Source organism: Phoca vitulina, unplaced genomic scaffold, assembly GCF_004348235.1.
Source record: "Phoca vitulina isolate PV1807 unplaced genomic scaffold, GSC_HSeal_1.0 scaffold64, whole genome shotgun sequence".
NCBI classification, from domain to species: domain Eukaryota; kingdom Metazoa; phylum Chordata; class Mammalia; order Carnivora; family Phocidae; genus Phoca; species Phoca vitulina.
In genome coordinates, this window is record NW_022589767.1 from 8,954,825 (window position 1) to 8,979,926 (window position 25,102).

Genomic DNA, 25,102 nt, shown 5'->3' on the forward strand with positions numbered 1-25,102 from the left:
AAAAAAAAATCAACATTGCTCCTTGGAAAGGAAATGCCAGCTTCATTTCACTGTTTAACTAAAAAGTCACAAACTCTTTTGTGATATTTACAAAAATAAACTAATGAAGGATTATAAAATTTGCCTCTCTGTCCAAGATTTAGTTGAGGTTTATTATTCAGGGTTTTTTTCCTAGTTACCATTAAAAAGTCATATCCTCAAATTATGCCCATTTATTTAACAAATTTTTATTGAGTGCCTAAAAAGAGGACCCACTTTAGGCTCTACATGTACAATGATGAGAAAGCAGACAGTTTCTGCCAGAAGTTTCATTCTAGTGGGGATGTATAGTTTAAAAACAAATGATTATATAATACTCTAATGGGTAATGATAAGCACTGTAAGGAAAAGGTAAGTTAGAATAAAGGATGGAGAGATGGGGGTATTTTTTTGAATGGATCATCATGGAACCCTCTTTAACGAACTGAACAGAGACCTGAGGTGTGTGCACCAGCCTTACAGCTATCTAGAAGAGCTACCCAGCAGAGAAAACAGCTAGGCTATAAGGCATGGGTAAACTTACCATGTTTGAGGGTTGGCAAGGGCACAGTGGAAACCCACGTGTGCTACTGAAGCAGAGGGAGAGGGGGAAGATGATTGAGCCGTGAGATCAGAGGGGGATCCAGGAGTTCCATCATAGTGTGTAAGCCTCTATAAGGATTTTGGATTTTGTATAAGCATAATAAGAAGCTATTGGAAGGCTGAGAATAGTAACTGCCATTTTTAAAGGCTCACTTTGGTTACTGTGTGGGTAACAAATGATAGCTGGATAAGAGTGGAAATAAGTTGAGCATAAAGAGATGACAGCAATAACCAAGGCAAGAAATAATGGTGGCTTAAGCTTGGAAATGGCAGAGAAGGAGATAAGGTATGTTTGGATTTACTAGGATTTACTGGGAGATTGTTTGGTAGGGTCGGTAGTTTGACCATCTGCTGTTTGGATTAAAAAAAAAATGTTATCTGTATAGATTTCACTTTGCTCACTATACCTTAACACAGAGAAATAAAAGAATATTTACCTTATTGTTTATATGATGCATGTATACTATATTGTAAAGTCTATTTAAACAAATACGTATTTTCAGTTGTATTTAGATGTTACCTCAATAATTGGAATTTTTTCTTTTGTGTTACAGATATTTTATAACTGTACCTGTGTGGGGATTGCAGCCTCAAAGTCAGGAAATTCCTCAGGCATGGTGGGCAGGTGTCAGAAAGATAATGGATGTCCCAAAATGTTTCTGTATTTCCTTGTCATTTCAGTCATCACATCCTATACTTTATCTCTAGGCGGCATACCTGGATACGTACTGCTTCTGAGGTGAGCACCGATCCTCCCTGCCCCAGTTTTAATACAAGACATATTATAATCATTTAGAACATTGATTTCAAATTCTGTTCTAGAGAATTGTGATTCCTTATAGCTCTCTCAGGGAACTTGACCCATGTCCTTGTTCTAGTTTTATACTCTTCCCATTTTTGGGTTTTTATGCAAAAATATGGTTGAATAGAAGTTTTTCTAGTTAAAATCTTTTTGTAAATCATTGGTCTAGAGAGCCTGTATCACACTATAGCCCCTCAAAAAATACAATATGCTATTTCTAATTATGGTGATAATACTATCCAGTGGAGACTAAATGTGTTTTTTATTATTTTTTAAGATTTTAATTTTAAGTAGCTCTGGGGCACCTGGGTGGCTCAGTTGTTAAATGTCTGCCTTTGGCTCAGGTCATGATCCCAGGTCCTGGGATCGAGCCCCACATTGGGCTCCCTGCTCCGCAGGAAGCCTGCTTCTCCCTCTCCTGCTCCCCCTGCTTGTGTTCCCTCTCTCGCTGTGTCTCTCTCTGTCAAATAAATAAATAAAAATCTTTAAAAAAAAAAATTTTTTTTAAGTAGTCTCTACACCCAACGTGGGGCTCAAACTTACAACCCCAAGATCAAGAGTCACATGCTCTACCAACTGAGCCAGCCAGGTGCCCCTAGGCTAATTGTGTTTTAGATTAAGCATGGTTTCACTGAATTATTAGTGATAAAATTTTAAGATAGCTTAAAGACTCATCTAATATCACAATGCTTCACATTTATTATTTTATTATGTAGGTTATTTTTCTTGTTCTGACTAGAATTATCTATATGTATGGGTGTGGGGGGGTTTGTTCATAACTTTTGAATCAATTGAGTTCTCTAATCCATGAATATATGTTAATGATTCCAAGTGTTTTTACTTATAAAACTCTAAAAGAATTTTTAAAACTGTGTACCCCTTTGGCATATTGTTAAGTGGACATCTAAAAATTTATCTTAAGTTTTATAGTAAGTAAGCATTGATTTCCAGTATATTATAAATATTTACATTTAAAAATATAATAATTTTAAATGTAGATCACTCTTAAATGTAATCAGTGAGAATTTAGGAAACAGATTAGATAACCAATATCACCTAATTGAAAATTACACAAAAAGCCTTTTACAGTAAGTATGTTACATATTTTTTTCTTCTTGTGCTTATATCTTAATTCAACTTCCCTGTAGGCTTCTCTTCTATTGTAATATAATTTATGTTTGAACATTTTTTATTGACTCTCCTATCATAGATCTCTATAAAAAAGCACATATATTCAAATTTTAAAATAGTAGTTTTGTAACTAGTATTGTCAGTGATAAAATTTTCTTCCTAATGGGATTAACCATGCAAATATTACTATTATACAATTGATAAAATAATCTAAAAATATTACAAATTTTAGTAAAATTATTAAACCTAAAAAGTCAAATTTTATTGGAAACTAATCTTTTATGAGATGATTAGGTGATTTTTAAATTAATTCATATATTGAAGGATGAATATCACATTATTCTAAAATGAAACTAATCAAAAGTATTCTATACATCTATGGTTTCCCATAGTATATTATGGAAAATGATTAGGAAAAATAAACAGAAAATAGGACCTAACATCCACAAAAGGGCTTAAGGAAAACATGAGATATTATGTTTTCAAATGGGAATATGATACGGAGAGCATTGCACCAGAGTTCTCAAACCAGGATTGTTCTTCATGGGTGTCTATTTCTTCCACATCTTATACTGGGTCGAGTAGTCGCCTGGGCCAAGTGCTTATTCAGGGTCCTAGATGAAGAATTATCTTCACCACCAGCCCTTCAAATGAACCATGCTGTGTTTTGATGTCAGAAGGAGATGTCCTTAGATTGAAGGAGAAAAGTTGTGATTTTTGCCTCTTTTAAAGTAGAGATTAAATGATATTATACACATGAAGAAATTAGTACCGTGGTTAACACTCAATAGTTATTATAATATGATCATGATTATTACCATTAAAATCGACAGGCCACTTAGTTAAAACTATACAGTCATATTAAGGATGCCCTTGTTATTTTAGGTATTCTTGCACTTGGCTGCTAGATTCAGGTCCCCACTATTTAGCAGAAACACTTAGCATGCCACAGCAATTATAATTGTATCAACTCGGATCAACATGGTCCTGTGCTTTTAGACCAAGAGCCACAAAAATTAGTTATAGTTTATTGATCCCTTATTGTTGCCTCAAATTTCTTAGAATTTTTTTTCTGTGAATCTTTGTTGTTTTGCCAATTAAACTTACAACTTTACTTTATCCAATACCATCTGAATATATCCTGTAGAGGTGATTTACATTTTGGAAATATTAACTATAAACTCTTTGATGCATTGCATCTAATAGCACATGGATTTACATAATTTGCCCTCCCTATGCTAGGACACTATGGGTTTTCCATAAACGCTACTTGAATCCTAACATTTCATATGTGATAAGCAGATTATCACTAACATTACTATTTGCTTTAATGGACTATATTCTCTTTATAGTGCTTTTGTTGTTTTTAGGTGCATTAAGCCACAATTTAAGTCTTTCGCCCTGGGTATCTACACCTTAGCAATAAGAGTTCTTGGTAAGTATAATCTATGTTTTAATTATGGTAGCCATGACAAATGTGTTTTGAATACTTTTCTAAGTATTTTTACAGAATTATCATGCATAACTAAATAATATAGGTGGTTAGGTCCCTATTTTTTTTCTTCCTCCCTTCATTTCTTTATTCCCTCCCTCCCACTCTCAACTTCTCCCTTCCTTTGTTCTAGAAATTGAGAGCCAATGCTGGGCCTGTGATATTATGAAGTGATTTTGTGAGAATAGTGACATTTTTTTGTCTGACAGTCTTGTCTCTTCCAGCACTGGTCTATTGTCAAAAAGTTTATTCTTGGGTGCCTGGGTCGCTCAGTTGGTTAAGCGACTGCCTTCGACTCAGGTCATGATCCCGGAGTCCTGGGATCGAGTCCCACATCGGGCTCCCGGCTCGGCGGGGAGCCTGCTTCTCCCTCTGACCCTATCCCCTCTCATGCTGTTTCTCTCTCTCTCTCTCTCAAATAAATAAATAAATAAACTCTTTAAAAAAAAAAAGTTTATTCTTGTTATGGAAGAGCCCTCTGAGAGGAAAGCAAGAAATGAAATCAGTAAGAAAGGCTGAAGCCTTAATATAATTTCTTCAGTTGTTAAAATGGAAGGAATTCTTTTGAGCTACTCTCAATGCTGGGATATATCATTTGGTAGAAAGATCAGTTCATTCATACAATCAAAACAGTATGGCTATGAGTTGACAATTTTTTAAATGTAATTGGAATGTTTTTTTCTGACTAATAGATTTTTCAATATGCATTAGTTAGAACCCATAGAAAATAGAGTTAATGGACAGATAAGTTTTCTGTTCCTACAAAGTTTATATTCTAAGGAATAAAGCAAAACAATCACAAATGTTCCTCCGTAGTTTAACAGAAAAGAACTGCCGGGGAGAAAAACGAACTCAGATCTTTAAAAAAAATCTGAAAATAAATAGATCTTGATATAAAATGGGTATATACGAAGATACAGTATAATCCTGATGAAATTGGGGAAGCAGCAAATATGGAAGTTTATCCCATTATGGCTGGCTCTAATTCTACAATGTGAAAACAGAGATTACTTAGAAAAATGTCAGATTATTGAGCCTGAAGTATATCTCTGGCTGGAATTGGTTCCTATATCTACCTCCTTTTGGAGATAAAGATATAACCTACACTAGAAAAAGACTTCAAGTAAAAGAAATGTTTCACTGGGGCCCCTGGCTGGTTCAGTCAGTAGAACACATGACTCTTGACCTCCAGGTTGTGAGTTCAAGCCCCATGCTGGGCATGGAACCTATTTAAAAAATAAGAAAATAAGGTATTAAAAAAGAAATGATTCATAAAATTGATTCCATAAAACTAAAAATATACTTGAAAATGGCAAAAATATCTTAAGCAAAGTCAAAAGGCAAATGATAAACTGAGAACAATTATTTTTTGCAATTTATGCAAAGACTATTTATAATATCCCTGTTATAAAGAGAGCCCGTAAGTATTGAGAACAAAAAGACCAACACCCAAATGGAAAAATGGGTAACAGGTATGAACAGCCATCTCATGGAAAAAAAATGTAAATGCCTCTTGATATATGAAAAGATGGTCAAACTCTCTCATAGTAAGGAGAGCACAAATTAAAATTATACTGAGAGAATTTTTTTTGCTTATCAGATTTGCAAATTACCAAATGTTGTTTGCAATGTATGGAAAAATAGATATGCTTACACACTGCTGTTGAGAAAATTTCTCAATGGTCTCAGCCCTCAATGGAGAGTTATGTGGCAGTAACTAACAAAACTAAGATTAGATTTATTTTTTGACCTAGCAATCTCACTTCTAAAAATTAATACCAAAAACTTGCTAGCAAAACTATGAAATAAGTAAAATTTTATGGATGTCTAATTACTGTGGCATTATGTATAATAGCAAGACTGTAAACAGTCTAGTTGTCCATCAATATGACATATTTGAATAAACTATAGTGAACCCACATAATGGATTCCTATGCAGCTGTAAGGATGAATGGGGAAAAATCTCCCTCTAATGTTCACAAGTTTATTAGTCAGCTCTGGCTGCCATAACAAAATACCACAGACTGAAGGACTTAAACATAGGAAATTTATTTTCTCACATTTCTGAAGGCTGGGAAGTCCAAGATCAAGGTACCAACAGCCCTGTTATCTGGTGAGAACCCTGAGACCATTTTTCCTGGTTTGTAGACAGCTGCCCTCTCACTGTGTCCTCACAAGGATTTCCCCTGTGTACATATGGAGAGGGACAGAGTTTTGGTATCTTTTCCTCTTCTGATTAGGACACCAGTCCTAGCAAATTAAAGTCCTTTATGACTTCACTTAACCTTTATCTCCTTAATAACTCTATCTCCAAGTGCAGTTATATTAGGGCTAGGGCTTCAGCATATGAATTTTGGAGGGATGCAATAGTCTATATTACCAAGGGATCTCAAGACTATACCCTTAAGTGAAGTGAAGTAAAATGTAGAACGATGTTCATACTATGATGCATTTGGTGTAAGAAGTATGGAAAGGTAGAAATATTATACACGTATGCAAAGGTATTTGCTAACATTTTAAAAAAGAAACAATGGAAGTATAAACTAAAAAGATGATGATGATGGTAGTGGTGGTGGTGAGTGATGATGGTGGTGGTGGTGGTTACGTATAAGGGAAGGAAGGAAAAAAGTAAGAGAAGACAGAATGGAAAGTAGAGTTTGTAAATGTAACTCTGATTTAATTTTTAATTTGAAATCATGCAAAGTTTTTTCAGGTCTTGATCTCAGGGTCCTGGGATTGAGCCCCGTGTCAGACTCTGCACTCAGTGGAGAGGGTGCTTGAGATTCTCTTCCTCTCTCTCTCTGCCACCCCTCCCCCCCCCCCCCCCAACGCTCAGGAGCTCACTCTCTCTCTCTCTCTCTCTCTCTCTTTTAAATAAATAAATAAATATTTTTAAAAAACTGAAATCATGCAGTTTTTATGTAATTAAAAAACAATATGGGGCACCTGGGTGGCTCAGTTGTTAAGTGTCTGCCTTCGGCTGGGGTCATGATCCCAGGGGCCCTGCTCAGCAGGAGTTCTGCTTCTCCCTCTCCCACTCTCCCTGCTTGTATTCCCTCTCTCTCTGTCAAATAAATAAATAAAATCTTAAAAAAAAAAAAAAACAATGAAAAGAAACTAAGACGTTCTTGAAACAAACTGAAATTAGCTATATATCATATAAGAGGCATACCCACAAAGAAAAACAGATTTAAAAGGGCAGAATCATTACCAAAGCCACATAACTTCACTGCATTGTGTAGTCTTATCTTCAATACTAACATTGGTATAGTTATGTTGAAACTATTACGTATTTTAAAATAAAGCAAATAAGAGATTATGTCAATATCATTAGAAGTCAGTATTTTCAGCACAATAAAAAAGTGATAACAGCATAAAATAAGTAAAACTCATTCTTAAGTAATGGGAAGGTGACCAGGAAAAGTAAGGTAAATAAGGGTTAGATTTGTTATGGAGATTTAGGTGGGTGCCTTCTCCTTTGATAAAAGCCTCTTGGGATTAGGAATCCTTCTCTTGGTACAGAGAGGTAGACACCCTTACAAATGAAGACCTCTGTTATAAATCTTAGTTTCCCTTACAAAAAGGAAACTTAGGCTCTGTCTTCACAGCTTCTTCTGTGCCTTGTTTCTCAAAATAACGTTTATGCCAGAGAAATACAATGAGGTAGCGTATTCTGGTCTTCTACAGGTACCTGTTTTCCCCAAAGCAGTTTGTTTTTAGTTTGAAAGTAGGTGGTTCCAGAGACTCATTCATTATAGGATAATCAAAAAGATGGGTATATATTTTTAGCAGCAATTGTTTGTTTTTCTCACAGCAGGAATCCCAGCTCCCGTGTATTTTGGAATTTTGATTGACACTTCATGCCTCAAATGGGGATTTAAAAGATGTGGACGTAGAGGCTCCTGCAGATTATATGATTCAAATGCTTTCAGGTACCGTATCAAACTCGTTCCTGCATCTCCCTGCTACAACGTTACAGATTTGCACAATGAAATGGGCAGTAATCATTCCTCATGGAGTTTCACTGCAAAAGGATCATCTAACCAAGAAATGAGTTCTATTTTATAGAATAATTTTATTATTATGTATTTGGCTAGATCTTTCAGTTTTTCCCCGTTCCTAATCTTAACTCCTATTTTAAATGAGTAATCATTTTTTAAATAAAATTCACAAAAGATTCCAGAATACAGTAGAATTTTGCAAGTTTATGCACACAAGTGGGTAATTCTCTGAAGCTCCGAAGCATTTGAATTTAGGTCACATTTTGGGTTTAATTCTATTCTTTTTCAAACTGAGCCAAACTGTCCCATTTACGTCAGATATAATCCCCCTGGGCAAGGATTGGATTTGGCTCTAAATCTGTCCAGCTTTTATTGCCAAACTGATGTTCAATTATTCCAGTACTTGAGATGCATAAAAGTAAAAGGCTTTTTCTGTGTGTATGAGTGTGTATGGGGCTGAGGGGCATGGCTTTTTCACTATGGCATCATTCAGTTCATTTCATCAAACATTTAGTCCCCTTATTGCTTAAAGCAATGCTTCAATGGCTTAAAAGCAGGAAGGATTTTTTTTTTTTTTTCCTACAATCTGAGCATTTTCTGGAGGAATAAGCTTGGTACTGAACTGTGTAAGTTGGAAGTTGGATGTGAATTGAGCCAACCATCTCAAATAAGTTTGTTTGATTTAATAAGCTTTGATGTTATGTGAGAAATTTATTTTGGTCTTTGAAAGGGACTTGACCTATGAGTAGAATTTATGCTTTGCTCCATTTGCTAAGGCGGCATTTACTTTAATGTAAAGACAATGTATTTCAATCAGAGACTGAGTATGTATACAAGGTGACCAGAATAAATCATTCATCCTGTCCTTCCATACCTTCCTGTTTTATGATAGAATTAAGAACTAAAGGCTTCTCATTAAGAAAGTGATTTAAACCTTTGGTTAATTCTTAAGTCATTCTGCTCTACTAAGAGCGCTGAGTCTCCCTTAACATTGCTTCTTGCAGTTTTTTTGTAGACATGCATTTGGGCAAGTTTCAAGGATAGGGTAACCACATAATTTATCATTCAACATGGACACTTTTGAGAGTGAAAAGGGGTACTATTAAAAAGTACACTGGGATAACACCAGCATAAGCTAGGACTGTTCTGGGCAAATAGGCATATGGTCATCTGGTCTAAGGGAATAATTTACAGAGAGGATGGAACTGATTATGTAATTAGTAGTAACTAAAAATTATGGCACCACTAAGAGGTCGCTTTATATTAGCATACTGCCTTCAGTAGTCTGCCAGATGTTCATAGAAGGTCTTTTATAGCCACTGAATTTGCATTCTTAAGAAAAAACATCCTCGTGATGGTTTCATTGACAGATTGATTTTCTTGGTATTGCTATTTATGGAATGATACTATTACCTTCCTTTCCCATTTTAGAGTTGGATAGTTGCAATAATTATGACTGAGTTTCTCTCTTCTTTTAGACACATATATCTGGGACTAACTGTGATGCTGGGCACAGTGTCCATTTTCCTAAGTATTGCAGTACTTTTCACTTTAAAGAAAAATTGTGTTTCAAAACATAGAAGCTTCAGAACCAAGACAGAAGGAACAATGGTGTCTACAAGAATCAGGAAGGAAAATTGTACTACAAGTGATCATTTGCTACAACCCAACTACTGGCCAGGCAAGGAAACACAGCTTTAGAAAAATGATGACTTGAAGCCATGTTTTCTAATTTCTGGAAATCGTGCAAACAAATAGATTTTAATCAAAGGGGTTTTAAATGTGTCTTTTTTTTCTCCTTTCAAAAAAAATGTCTTTGTTTTTGACCCTAGGTATTAGATAATGTACCTAATAACAAATATAATTAAACATATTACAGAAAATGTGGATAATGAAGTTAATCCAAACCTTTTAAATCTTCCTTATATTATTTATACAAATTCCTTATATTATTTACTCATTCTGCCTAATTTTGCCTTGTGCCCATTGATATATTAGCTGTATTCCTAGAACAATTGTTCTAATAGTCTAATGGCTATATATAAAGTAATTTCTAAACTAAAATACTTGTCAAGGGGAAGAGAGTCCTGTTAAAAAATTAAATTATATCTTGTCCTCCTTCAAATATGACCTTAATGAAGATGTTGGGATAGAGCCAGAATATGTGGAGAAAGATTTCATTTTACACTCTTCCTTTCGTATGGACTACAATAATTGATACAGAAATGTACAGTGGCAAATGATCTTGGAGGATTCAAATTTTGGATTATTAGCTCTTCTACCATCCATTATATGTACATTGTGTGTGACACTTGAAGTGACCATGGTGGTAAAGTAATAAAATTATTATTAACATGCGTCATTGTCTCAAATTTATAGATTCTATAAATTCAGCGGATTAAAAAATACTGTTTATACAATACTGCCCATATTTTAATGTATGTAAGCTGCTCTAGACATTGCACATGATGTGATCCTAAAATGCATTTGAAAGTTGAATTTCTGAAAGTCTACAGTAAGCTTAGGTGCTGTAACAGGAATGAGGAGGTGATGGGCTGAGTGCTGGTGTGGTTCTTGGGTGCTCTGGTGTGGTTCTGGCACACATCACAGGGTCGAAGGGCTTCTGGGCCGGGGGCTGACACTGCTACAGCCTGCCAGATAGCTCTTCGTTTCTGGGCATTTCCTCTCTGATGGCTTCCTGGAGCTCCTCTGAGGAGCTGTGATAAGTTCAGCAGTCCTCCATCGTTAGCTCTATTATCTACTATATTTTTCTTCCTCCAACAGCTGGGTAACAGGAGCTTGGGCCTCCTAAGAAAAGCCGACTTAAGGTAGAGACCACCCCAGTGGAGTCTTGAAATTGTACCACAATTCGTAGCAGCCTTTACAACAAACAGAGCACGCAATCAGGACACTCCCAACAAGAAGTTTGTTTGAGGAGTGTCTAGGAGCCTAAGTCCAACAAGAAGGTCCAGCTCAAAAATGCAATAGTCTTCATCGGTGGAAGGCTCAAATAGTACAAACAAAATAGTTTACTGTCTTTTCATTTTTCCATTATATACCAATCCTGTAAATATGAATGGAAAAAACTGGAGATGGAAAGTTTGGGGATGGAGAGCAGAGGACATTTCCTTTAAATGTAGATTAATTTTGTCATTTTATTTGAGTTAGTGATGCAAGATTATCTCATATTGCACTATTTTTGAGAATGAAAATCAACGTGTTTTGTTTCCAGCAGGCCTACATCAGACCTGCTGCTGCTGTGTTAACTTGAGAGCAGGAATTCTTTTTGTCATCTCAATATCAGTCTTACCCACAACAAATACTTACCGAGTGCGTGAGTGACTACACTTGTCAAGAATTTTCTTTGTAGAGATGAAATTAAAATTCAAGGTCCTCATCCTGTCTCCCACATCCTCTTTATTTTTCAAAGCTTTCTGTAGCAATATCCTGAAAAATAACTTTTTTGCAAGTAAATTTCTAAACAGAATCTTATCCAATTTACTCTTGAGTAACTTGAAAAATAAATAAAAATTGGCATGAAAGTTGATTGATCTTTTTTCATAAAAGTACTGGATGCCAGTGAAAAGGAAGCATTTTTTTTATGCATTGCCATTAATTTGACAGTGGAATTATATATTCTAAACTCAGTAATATGGCATATGAGGGTATCATTTAGTGGGGAATTGAATTTACTAAGGGGAACCCTGATATTTTGGATTAGTAAATTCATCTGACAGAAGTAAGCAGGCTTTTTATGCCTCAGAAAGCACATGAATAATTTTTTTTTCTAACAAACCAAACTTCATTTTAAAGGTCAAAAAAATTCCCTCAACCCCAGGGCCAGACATTTAGAGGTAAGACCTTAACCGACATGTGGGATCCCGCAATTGCCCCACATTCAATGGGCCACTTTCTTCTCTTGTTCCACAGCCATGGCCTCTAGAGTGACCAGCACCTCAAATGAGCATCTGATTCACTCTAAGTTTCAGACAGGTGAATCTCCAGCAATGTCATCTTACAAATGGAGTGACTGAAATTGGATTAAATGACTTAGCCAAGGTAGAGGTGGGCAAACTGATGTTGGTTTCTTCCATTACATCGTGATGCCTCTGAAGCAGGTAATAAAAACAAGCACTCTAAAATTCTGAAAAACAACTAGAAGAACTTTTGTGACCATTAGCATTTAAGAAATCTCCACTTACATACTACAGATTTATACAGTCATACATAAAGGGTGATTGATAGAATACAGCGACTATAACATATCCTTGAGAACAATAATCATTTTTAATAATTTTATAACAACTAGTAAGTATGACAATATTAAGCACCCTCCATATGTGTGCTGAGTGCTTTAGACACATTATCTCAATTTCAAATATCAAAATAACTTTATGTGTTAGGTATAATTACTGATATTTTTAGAGGAAGAAACCGAAATTTAGAGAATTTTAGTGACTTATTCGAAGCTAACAAGTCTCAGTAATTGGTTGAGCCAAGATTTACATTGAGTTTTATCAGATTTGGACAGCCACGTTATGCCTGTATTAATCTATACCCTAAATTGTTATCTCCCACTAATTTTGCTAAAAATAATTTTGGATATCTACGTTGGAAAAGTTTTAACATACCAAAATATGCACATGGTTAAAGAAAATCAAATGATGCAGAATGATTTAAAATGAAAAGTAACAGTCCTGCACCCCAACTTCATTTCTGTTCCTCAAAGGCAATTACTTCTAGCAAGTTTGGGTTGTTGGTTTTTCTGATGGTCACTTCCACATCTTTAAATAATAATATGCAAATACCACTTCTTGACTCATCAACTTTGGACAGGGTCTATTGACTGTCTACTCTGATAGATTAGGAGTAATGCCTCTCATCCCCTGTAATTAGTACATAGTGGGGTCACTATTCTGAGTTCCTCAAATGTCACCTCAATACCTCCATTTCTCATTCAATAAACACAAACCATGTTTCCCCACCTTTTGCAAAATGAAGACCCTAGAGCTTCCTACCTTCTCTTGATGTCTCCCAACTCTCATCTCCTTTCTGTTCCCTGTACCTTTTCTTTTACATTGTTGAGAATGATAACATGTTTCATCAGCTCTGTGAACATTCTATCAGGAAAAGCCTGAATGATTATGATTAAGATCGATGCCATCTACTGGTGAAGCCACGAAATCTCACAATTAGGAAAAAAGAAAAAGGAATAAAAACATATATTGAGGACCTACTATGAATCAAGCATTAGAGGTACATTAACACGTTTAAATATTAAGTATAATGTAAAAAAGTGTTTATGTTTGAATAATTTTGGAATATGCTGAGTTAATGATAACTCTCACACAAGTGCAGAATCTTTAATGTGATGATGTGCATTGCTGATCTCTTCAAGAGGATGTGTATCTTTATTTGGCGGACTTATTTGCCATTAAATCCACTTTTTATTAACAAGTCTTGGACCTAGGTAATTTTCAATGCAGTATATTAGGAAAACACAATTTTATCCTCCTCCTTTATAAATCTTTTGCTATCTTATATGTCAGCTTCTGGTATCAGGCTTATGCAGTTTTATAAAATTAACTAGAAAGCTATTTTGTTTTTAAAGTTCTGGAACAGATTTTATAGCATAGGAAGTATCTGTTCCTTTTACACTTGAAAGAATGTTTTTAGCCTTCTAAAGAAATAATACTTTGAAAAGTTTTGTTTGGTTATTGTAGCTTTTTAAAAAATATCTGCTTACTGATTCAACTTTGAAAATTTGTGTTTTTTTCTAGAAAAATCTTCCAGATTCTTTAAAGATTTTTTAATTTTGTAAAATTAGAGCAAGTAAGCTTAGATTATATTCTTTTCTCATTCCTAGTTTTATACTTGGGGTTTTTTTGTGTGTGTGTGAATTTTGCTTGACAGGGACTTACTTTATTGAATTCTCAAAGAAATGGCTTTTGGATTCTGTTTCTCTGCTACCTAATTAATATTTATTTATTTTTAATTAATATTTATTTCTTACTTTCCTTCTGCTTTCTTTAGGCATGTTTAAAAAAATCTTTACCTAAATTCTTGATTTGTAAGTTTATAACAATATGCTCTAGCTTAGTAATGAAAACGTTAATATCTCTTAATGTAAAAATTTGTATATAATTAAAAGGTTTGCCATGCTGCCATACCAATGATGTTTTCTCAATTGTTTACAAATACATTCTGGATTTTCATTTTGATTCAAAATTCCTATTTGCTCTGAAAAGAAAATGATTAAAATTTCTCTGTTTGGATATTTTAATTTAAATTTGTCTTTTATTTTTCAGATTAATCACATTTATAATTAGGGAATGTAGCCTATTCAATTTATCCTTTTGGAAATTTATTGAGGACATAAACCAAAGAAATTGATTTATGAATATTAAGTTCAGGTTTTGAAAATAAAGTATGTTCATTGATTATAAAAGACAATATTAAATATATATTTACCAAAGCAAACCAATTAATTATACCATTCACATCTTTTGATACTTATTTTCTTTCCTGTTTTTTAAAGTTTGAGACTAATTGTATATTAAAATCTTTCAATATAATTGAATGAGTTTTGTGAATTGCTTCCATTTTTTCCAGTTTTCATTTGTAAAACTTAATGTGTTTTATAGCTATTATGTCTTTATGATGGATAGACTTGATTTTTAAAAATTTGTTATCATAGTTAATAATTTTTTTAATGTTATTATAATAATAATGTTGCCACTTCTGTTTTTATTGATTATGTTTACTTGATGTATTTTGGGCCCTGCCTTTATTTTTTTTTTTTTAATTTTTTGTGTTCTGTTTAAGGTTAGAAATTTATTAACAGTATAAAATTGGATTTTCTTTTTACTTTATCTAAAATTTTGTCTATTTGCAAATATATTTAATTGTCACGCTTGATGTTCGGTTTTCCTTCTTTTATATTATTTATTCCATTTTGTTTTATGGTTCCTTCCTTGTATTTTCTGTTATTCTTCCAAATGCTATCTGTGCTATATTTTTGCTTTTAATTCCTACTAACAATATGGAAGTTATAGCCACTTCTTTAACAATGTGAAAAATATTTTGCAGTTGGTTATCCAAAAGTTATCCAAAAATTATAAAAATATGCATTAATACTATTTTTGTCTTCTTAAAAATGCAAAAAATCAAATAATAAATGCTTTCTATTGACTCTCCTTGTGTAAGGTTAAACATTTAAAATGTTAAATTTAGGGGCGCCTGGGTGGCTCAGATGGTTAAGCATCTGCCTTTGGCTCAGGTCATGATCTCAGGGTCCTGGGATCAAGCCCCACAGCAATCCCCACAGCAAGCCCCACATCAAGCCCCACATCAAGCTCCCAGCTCAGCAGGGAGTCTGCTTTTCTGTCTCGCCTGCTTGTGCTCTCTCTCTCTCTTTCTCAAATAAACAAATCTTTTAAAAATAAAATAAAATAAATAAAATGTTAATTTAAAAGACTTAAATTTTATTTTAAGAAGATTTAAATTTAAGACCTGAAATCATAAAACATAGGAGGTAAGCTTCTTGACACTAATCTGGGCAGTGATTTTTTTGGATTTGACACCAAAAGCAAAGGCAAGTAAAGCAAAAAATAAGCAAGTGAGATGACATCAAACTAGAAACCTTCTGCACAGCAAATGAAACCCACAACAAAATGAAAAGGCAACCTACAAAATGGGAGAAAATATTTGTAAATAATATATCTAATAAGGGGTTAACAGTCAAAATATATGAGGAATTCATACACTCAACAGCAACAAAATAAACAATCCAATTAAAAAATGGGCAGGAGAACTGAGTAGACATTTTTCCAAAGAAGACATGCAGATTTCCAACAAGCAAATGAAAAGGTGTTCAATATCACTAATCATCAGGGAAATGAAAATCAAAACCAAATGAGATATCACTTCACACTTGTTAGAATGGATATCATCAAAAGACAAGAGGTAACAGGCATGACAGGAATGTGTAGAAAAGGAAACCCTTGTGAACTATTGGTGAGAATATAAATTCATGCAGCCACGACAGAAAACAGTATGGAAGTTCCTCAAGAATTTAAAAATACAACTACCATATGATCCAGTAATTCCACTTCTAGGTATATGTTCAAAGGAAATGAAAACGGGATATTGAAAAGATACCTGCACTTCCATGTTCATGTTTGTCGCAGCATTATTCATACAGACAATATTTAGAAATAACCCAAGTGTCCATCATTGGATGAATGGGTAAAGAAGATGTATATATCTACTATATGATGGAATACAATTCTGCCATGAGAAAGAAGGAAATCCTGCCATTTGTGACACCATGGATGGACTTTGAGGGCATTATGCTAAGTGAAATAAGCCAGATAGAGAAAGACCAATACTACATGGTATCACTTACGTGTGAAATCCGCCCCCCCCCCAGAAAATTCACAGAATCAGAGAACAGAAGAGTGGTTGCCAGGGGCTAGAGGGTGGATGAGCTAGGAAGAGGTTGATAAAAGGCTACAGACTTTAAGCTATAAGATGAATAAGATCTGAGGAGCTTATAAACATGGTGACTATCATTGGTACCACTGTATCGTATAATTGAAATTGCGAAGACAGTAGCCCTTAAATGTTCTCACACACAAAAGTGAGGTTATGGATGTGTTAATTAACTAAACGGGGGATTCTTTCACAGTATATATTTATATCTAATAATCACCATTATGTATACTTTGGATATCTTACTATTTTATAGGTCAATTTTACCTCAATAGAGCTACAGTTTGACTTAAAAAATAAAACTACACAAAATTGTTTTTACTTTCCATCTCCTCTCCTACTCACAATCCCAAGATTGTTTTACTAATGTAATCAAAGATTTAAGACCTAAATTATTAATGAATTGTTTTTATGTGTCTTGCCTTTGCTATATAAACAAATCCACAAGGAAAATTTCAAGCATGCACCCTTTTGGCTATCTTTATTTATTTCTTTGAAATAGATTCCTAGAGATAGAATGTCTCAAATATACTAACCAGTGGCATTCCAAAAGGGAAAGACAAACAGCATTTGAAAAATTAGCTGTCCTAATCTTCACCAATTTATCAATTTTATAAATTAAAAATGGCATTTCAGTGTTTTGATTTTCATTTTTTTTTTTTTTTTGCTAGTGTGTTAAAACTTGTATGTCTACTGGTCACATCTCTTATAGGTTGTGTTCACAGCCTTGCATATTATTTATTTTGGTAGTTATTTTATTAATGATACTAACCATGAATGTATTCCATGTGTACTAATTTTTCTAATTTGAGGGCTGTATTACTTTGCTAAAGCTGCCACAATAAAATAACACAGACTGGGTGGCTTAAACAACAGAAATTAATCTTCCAACAGTTCTGGAGACTAGAAGTCCAATGATCAAAGTGTTGGCAGGTTGCTTTCTCCAGGAGGGCTCCCTTTTTGGACTGCAAGGAGTTGCCTTCTTAATGTCTTCACGTGGTCTTTTTTTCCATACATGTGCATCCCTGGTGTATCTTCCTCTCTCCTAATATCCTGCTTTTATAAGGACATCATCAGATTAGATTTGGGCCCACCCTACTGGCCTCGTTTTAACTTAGTCACCTCTTGGAAGGTTCTATCTCCAAATACAGTCACATTCTGGGATACTGGGGTTAGAGCTTCAACATATGAATTCTGGGGGAACATAGTCCAATCAGTAACAGGAGCTTAATTTTAAATTTTGTTTAATGTGATTTTTGACTTTAATATTTAAAAAAATTTACAATCATATACTCCTTTATAGATTCTACATATATATGTGCTTAAAATAATTTTCTTACCTTATGGTGATATGATGACCTGCATTGATCTATGTTTTATGATTTAGTTTCTAAAAATATTTAATATATCTGGATTTATTTTGATGTATTTTTTTTAAAGATTTTATTTTTTTATTCTAAGTAGTCTCTACACCCAACGTGGGGCTTGAACTCACAACTCCAAGATCGAGAGTTCCACAGTGTAGTGGCTGAGCCAGCCAGGTGCCCCTTGATATAGTATTTTGAGATAAATAACCTAATTATTTTGACAGACTTTTAGCCACTTGCCCTCATACTATGTGTTTGGTAGTCCATATTCTCCAACTTTACAAATTATTAAATTACGAGTGTCTGAGGATTTTCTAATCTCATTAGATGCCTATTTCTGTTCAGGATCACATTATATAAGAATTACATACATAAAGTATAAAAATACATAAAATACATTTTAATTTCTGACAATTCATGCCTTCCTTCATATGATTCATTTTCAAGTTTTCTTAAATATTTTCATTTTTTTCTTCTAGATAAATTCAAGATTATTTTGTCAGCTCCCAAAAATATCCAATTGAGACCTAAGAGACCATTTATATATAATCCTTATATATATTGCATTTATATATAATGCATATTTCTTCTGAGTCTACAAAGCATTTTAGTATATGCATTTTTTAATTCCACATAAAGATTAGTGTTTCTTTCCATCATAAAAAAATCTGAGCCTATAAGAGGATTATATGAGTTTACCTGACTTGCTAAGGTTGTAGTGTCAGGTTTTAAAGAGCAGGAGCTTAAACCCACATCTTCCGATGCTTCATCTAGTGCTCTTGACATTCACCATATGTGGCTGAAATTTCTTCAAAGCCCCAAAGCAGCAGAAATAGTGGTATGATACAGGGTACCATATATCCAGGATGTTCAGTTTTGATTTTGATAAAATCAAGTTTTCAACTCTGTTCCTCAGTGTTTGCCTCTTTCTAAACCACAAAATTAGTTTGCCTATGTTGTTGTTTTCATTTTTCCTTTTTCTCTCTAGTATAGATTTCTAGGCTGGCTAAAGCGGTTGACTTGTAAAAATATATATGTATTTATATATCTGGTAGTTCACGTACTGCAGAGAACCCCATAATGGTAGTAGGGCTGACCAAGGAACACAGAATACATACTACCATAGTAATCAGAGTGTTCGCACTGCAAGTGGTTTCGGAAGTCATCAGTTAACAGGAGGATGAGGACCACAGAAGTGAAAGTTCTCATGGTCCACAAAGTCAGGTTACCTACTAGCAGTGTGGGGTTGCTAGCCGGGCGCCCTGACTCACCACCAATACCTGTCATTGGCTGAGCTGAGTTGAGATTCAAGACGGCTGAAGTTCAAAGGAGACTAACCTGGGATAAAAACTGGCATGAGAAACCCTGATAACTTTATAAATAGAGCACCCACACTGATCCAGCATATAATTTTTGGCATTATATTTCATGTGACCATGGCCTTCCCAGGCCCTGTATAACTTAAGCACAGACACCTTTCATCTCTCATTTCCTGCTCTCCTCTCCACTCACTCTGCTCCGCTCAGGCCTCCCTCATGTTCCTCCAGCACGTCAAGCGGCCTCTGTATATGAGGGGTTTGCATTTCCTGAGTCCTCTCTCTGGAACATTTTGCCCCCGATGACTTGACCCCTCACTCTTTGTTCAAACATCAGCCCCTTGGAGACCTTCCCCGAAAACCCTATCTAAAATAGGATGTGCTATTCCTTTCTATTCCATTAATCTTACTTATTTCTCTTTATAGCAGTTATTCCTCCATATATATATCCCCTTGCTAACTTGTTTATTGCCTGCAAGTTCCACAATGTGTCAAGAAATAGTTGTCCCCCGCTGTAATGATCTTGGCACAGACTGTGACTGAAAGAATAAAACATTTCAGATTTGAGAGAAGTAGGATAACTGAGTAAAAGTCTGGAGGTGTAGAAGACTTCTTCTCCATTAAAAAAAAAAACGGTTTGTCCCTTAAAAAAAATGTGTAAATAGATACCACATACTGGAAGCTAACAAACTTTCGACCCAAAAGTTTTACATGATGAATTTTTATAGAAAGGTTTTATTTATTAAGGTATTATTTACAACTAATTGGGCTTTACTACTGAGGTTATTCAGGTGCACCTACACATAAGACCCTTTAACAGATTACATTTTCTAACATTCAGTCTCCCACATCAGTACGACCCAATCTTAGGTTATATAGTGCTTAAGGCCAGGTCTGGCTTGGATTAAATCCATATTTTAAAAATTCAGGCATTGATTTATTTCATGCCTAAGGCCAGTGTGATTGGAACATACTCCATGCTTCATAAGCAAATCCAAAGTAGTGAAATATTCCAATTCCAAAACAGAAAAGTATTCAGGAGGCTAACAAGTGCATCTGTTTTGCCTTATTCAGAAAAGCATATTTAAAAAAAAAAAAACAACCAACAAACCTGCCAGAACCCTGGCCATTTTGAAAGTAGTTTACTGCAATTCTGCATGTGATGAGTGTTTATTGTACATTTGTAAATGGAGTATTTGTCGTTAGAAATCTGGGTCTGGATTGCCTGGGAGCTGGCAAAATGCCATATCTACACATGGACATCACATCACCTACTCTCCTGTCCACTCCAGCATACCTCAGGGAATGCAGTCACTCTCACAACAGGGGCGCCCTGATTCTTTGCCTTCATCAAAACATTCCACAGTCCCTAGGAATTTGTCAGATAGCCAGGGGTATTAGTGGCGGCTCTTGTGGCCCTGCTCCTGAATGCTTCCTCCTACCTGTTATTTCTGTGCCTCTTATTACTCCAACTTGGAGGGACAAGGTAGCTAAAGCACTTGACTTCTGTACACAGGATGCCTATAAAAGCCCTTGACTTCTGTACACAGGATGGGTCTGAAATAAAGTGCTGCTTCAGTTTCCAGCCTTTTAATCTTATATTGCCTTCCGACTAGATGGTAAGTTCCTTTTTCTCCAGCTATTAAAGAAAAAAAAAAAAAAGACGGGACAAAGAGAAACAACTCCTCTTGATCTTAGAGCTCCCCCTAGTTACTATTTTATCGCTCTTCTTTTATTATACCCTAGTTCCCAAAAATATTCTGTAGAATATTAATAGTTATTTTTTTAAATATTTTATTTATTTATTTGACAGAGAGAGACACAGCAAGAGAGGGAACACAAGCAGGGGGAGTGGCAGAGGGAGAAGCAGGCTTCCCGCCGAGCAGGGAGCCCGATGTGGGGCTCGATCCCAGGACCCCGGGATCATGACCTCGCTTAACAACTGAGCCACCCAGGTGCCCCTATTAATAGTTATTTTTCATCAATCACTAAGTACAGGCATTGTGCTCCTATAAATATATAACTTCAATTAATGATCTGAACAATCTAGATATGTATACAATGATCCCTGTGTGACAGATGAGGGGGACACTGAGGCTTAGAGAGGTTAACTAATTTTCACAAAGTCACAAAGAGTCTACAGAGCCAATCCTGGATTCAAATCTGCCTTCTGATTGCTTTCTTAAAATTATATGACATTCTTATCTTCCTTTCCTATACAGCCACCAGTCCTATTGGATTAGGAGCCTATCCTTATGATCTCATTTAACCTTATTACTTCCTAAGAACATAATCTCACAAAGCAGTTACACTGAATGTTAGGGCTTCCATATATGCATTTTGGGGCAGCACAGTTCAATTACAGCACCTCTTTTTAATGTAAGAGAGAATGACCGGACACACTGACCATAATAATAATTTAAAGTAACAGCCAACACAATGTGCCCACATTGTTTTTTAAATTGGGATAAAATTTACATACCATAAAATTCCTTATTTTAAAGTCTACAATTCGGTGGGTTTTTAAATATATTGAACAAATCATGCAAACATCACTGACTCATTTTAGAACATTATCCCCCCCCCAAAAAATATTCATTACTCATTAGCAGTCACTCCTCACTCTTTTCTCCCCTACTGCTGCCCCGTCAACCACTAATCTACTTTCTGTCTTTATGAATTTGTCTAATCTGGACCTTTCATATAACTGGAAATATGAAAAAATGTGACCTTTTGTGGCCAAAACTGTTTTAAATACTTCAAGTATTTCTCTTATGTAATCTTCCCAACAATCTATAGGGCAGGCATTATTATTATTTAACAGATAAGGAAAAGTGAGACATGGTTTAGTAACTTAACTGGGTCACAGGGTTCCTAAGTGGGTGAGCTGGACTTGAAGCCTAGGCAGTCTGTATTCAGTCTGTGAGCTCAACTATAACTTGAGTTTCTCCTTCAAGGAGCTTGATCAAACTTTATCTCCAGAGTGATCAAGGATGGGCAGAATAACAGTTGGAGTCCATGGGGAAAATAGAATATCTATGGTTGAGTGAGTGATATTATGTTTAAGCTGGCATGACAAATATGGAGAAGGATCTCGATCTGAGGTGATAGTAAACGAAGCAGATTCAAATTCTTGGAAGAGAATGGGCTAATTGGAACTATGGTCAATGGTCTAGACAACTAGGATCATTTCTAAAGTGGAGCATGATAAAGAAAAGGAATGAGAATATGTTCAGGATATCACATGTATTTGTCCTCCAAGAAGGAAATAACAAAATAAGATTAAATTTCATGAGACCATTGGTCAGTTATGTTCGTGTAGCTGGAGATATGTGAGCTGCATCCTTTTAGGCACCAAGCCCAAGAGAAAATAAAGTAATTTACTCTCACAATCCAAGTGGAAAGTGGAAAGAGATTAGAGTATTTGTTAACAGTAGAAATGCCAGCCCATTGGATGGTACCTGGACCCCACCCATGAGCCTTGGCTCCTGCCGATAGTACAGCAACACTTATCACAAACCCCACTCATGAGAGATTTGTGTGTACAACATTCAAGAATCCTTAATTGAACATTTCACTACTGATAGTCTCTTGAAGGAGTAGATAAGTGGAGGACAGCAGAGAAAGAGAGATGGGGGTGAAGAAGGCAGTTACCACCTGTGTTCTTTTCCTATCACTACTATACAGAGTGTCACAAACTTAGTGGTTTGCCCCAGCACAAATTTATTCTCTTTTGGCTGTTGAAGTCACATGTCTGAAATCGGTTTCACTGGGATAAGGTGTTGGCAAGGCTAGCTCCTTTGGAATTCTGAGAGGAGAGTGTTTTCTTGCTTTTTGCAGCTTCTGGTGACTTACTATATTCCTTGGCTTCTGGCCTCTTTCTCCATGTTTAAAATGTATAGCTCCAGTCTCTGCTTCTAGCACCACATCACCTTCTCCTCTGAGTGTAGTCAAACCTACCTCTACTCCCCTCTTAAAGAGCACTTCTGATTGCATTTAGGGCCAATCCGGATTATCCAGGATACTCTCCCCGTGTTAAGATCCTTAATCACATTTGCACAGTCCCTTTTGCCACATAAGTAAACATTTACAGGTTCCAGGGATGAGGACACAGATATCTTTGGAGGCCATTATTCAGCCTCCCCCGTCATCATTCTCCACTGCCTTTCAAGTTTCTTTTATACATTACATAAATTTCACAAGGGACACAGCTGAGATAGCAAATCCCGAGAAGAGACACCATTTGAACTTCTATTTAATCACTCACTGTTTCATTCAACAGATATTTGATGAATATCCACTAGGTATCCAGAACTGTGTTAGCCCAACGGAGATATATTCCTGCCCTCATGGAGCTCACAGGTCACATTATCCCCTCTACTAAATCATGTACACCCTTCCCCTTACTCCTTTTCTTGCTTCTGTGAATTTGCCCTTCTTTGTCCAGTCCTGCCTTCCTGACACTAAACCAGGTAGCACTGTCTTTCTTAGAGGATGGCACAAGAACAGAATTCATTTAAACATGTAGCATGATTAGCCTATTAGCATTAGAAACCTCAGATGATGTTTTCCTCTTTAGTTATAATGTTTACTTCACCTAACCTGAAGTTATGTGGAAATGTAATATCCCAGGCATGGGTTAAATTTGTGAAGGACCCTAATCTCCTTTGAATAGGGATTAGTGACTGTATAAATATTGCTCAAGAAAGAGCTGATCCTTGGAGAATGAGGGCTGCTTTTACTGTAAAGTGCTGACTACTCGGATGTGTGAACTGTTTATAGTATTCATCTTTACCGATAGGAGTCTGCTTCTATCTACTGGCTGGAGAATTTCATAATCAGGACCACACAGGTAATTTCTACTTGGATTTTTGTATTTGTTTCTGATTTACATGCATAATGTCTGCTCCTGCCTACCTAGGCCTTCTTTACTCCGAAACTAACCAGCTCTTTCTGGTCCTACCTTCTCGAGTGGGTGATTAAACTAACAAGTGTGTTGTCTTATGAAAATTGTTAGGTAGCTACAGATAACCAAGATATCTCAGAGGACATCTGAATCCAGGAGGAAGTCCGTGGGATACAGAACCCACTTAGAGAGGCCTGAGAAAAAGGAACAAGATGATCCAAGGAGGTAAGGGCATGACTGGAATTTCAGGGGACTCAGGGTTAGCAGTAGTTGAGGACAGGAGAATTCTGTTGCTCTAAAGACAGTCTTGGGATTGTGACTAGTCTTTGTTACATCATGTGAGAGCAAACAGCTTGAGAATTCCCTAGGAAAGTTGTAATTTCCAGGGGAAAAAAAATATTTATTTTACTGTCAGAAATGTTGGAATCTTTCAGAAAACAAGGTTAATTAGGATTTCTATTACAGAAAACCAAATATTATACTGGTTTTGCCATTCGAGTGTGAAAAATATTATTCTGAGTTTGAGCCAAAGAGACCTAGAAAGAGTTGAGGGAAAGAAGATTTGTATCATATGAAACATATTAGAGGACTCTGTCATAAAGTATTACAGAATTAGCATGAGTGTAGTCTATAATCAAATAAGTGCAAAAATGAAACAGTGAGATTTCATTTTGCAATTAATTGTCCAAGATTGAAGGAATACATGATTGGTGGATAAGAATTAAGAGGCACCGTATATTTGGAGGCAGTGTTGCTGATAGAATCATTCTGGAAGGCAGTTTGAAAAGTGACCTTTGGAAAGCTTGTATTCTGATTTGGTCATTTTGATTCTAGGGTATGCACCATAGAAGTAATCATAATGTTTAAATATTTACATAAAAATATATTCCTTATAGTATTGTTTAAAATCAGAAAAGGTCTATTATAATAGCTACCACATATTTAGTGATTATAATGTTTCTGACATTGTGCT

The 25,102-nt window shown here is 35.4% G+C and overlaps 2 protein-coding genes across 7 annotated transcripts in view; both read left to right on the forward strand.

Moving 5' to 3' along the window:
- SLCO1C1 (solute carrier organic anion transporter family member 1C1) overlaps positions 1 to 13,236 on the forward strand; it is a 67,514-nt gene extending 54,278 nt beyond the window's left edge. The window contains exons 12-17 of one of the 6 annotated variants that reach the window (XR_004297834.1): positions 1,176 to 1,360; positions 3,925 to 3,989; positions 7,861 to 7,978; positions 9,526 to 9,728; positions 11,978 to 12,165; positions 13,155 to 13,236. Coding sequence is in view for 5 of the 6 variants with exons in the window: in XM_032391825.1 (XP_032247716.1) it covers positions 1,176 to 1,360; positions 3,925 to 3,989; positions 7,861 to 7,978; positions 9,526 to 9,728; positions 11,978 to 12,081 (675 nt within the window). In the remaining variant the exon portion in view is untranslated. The other 5 variants (XM_032391825.1, XM_032391826.1, XM_032391829.1 and 2 more) reach the window with 5 other exon arrangements.
- Positions 13,221 to 25,102, forward strand: part of LOC116624161 (solute carrier organic anion transporter family member 1B3-like) — an 84,915-nt gene continuing 73,033 nt past the window's right edge. Inside the window, exons 1-2 of the mRNA XM_032391833.1 lie at positions 13,221 to 13,303; positions 24,241 to 24,354. Of these exons, the coding sequence (XP_032247724.1) occupies positions 24,342 to 24,354 (13 nt within the window). The 5' untranslated portion in view covers positions 13,221 to 13,303; positions 24,241 to 24,341. The remainder of the gene's footprint in view (positions 13,304 to 24,240; positions 24,355 to 25,102) is intronic.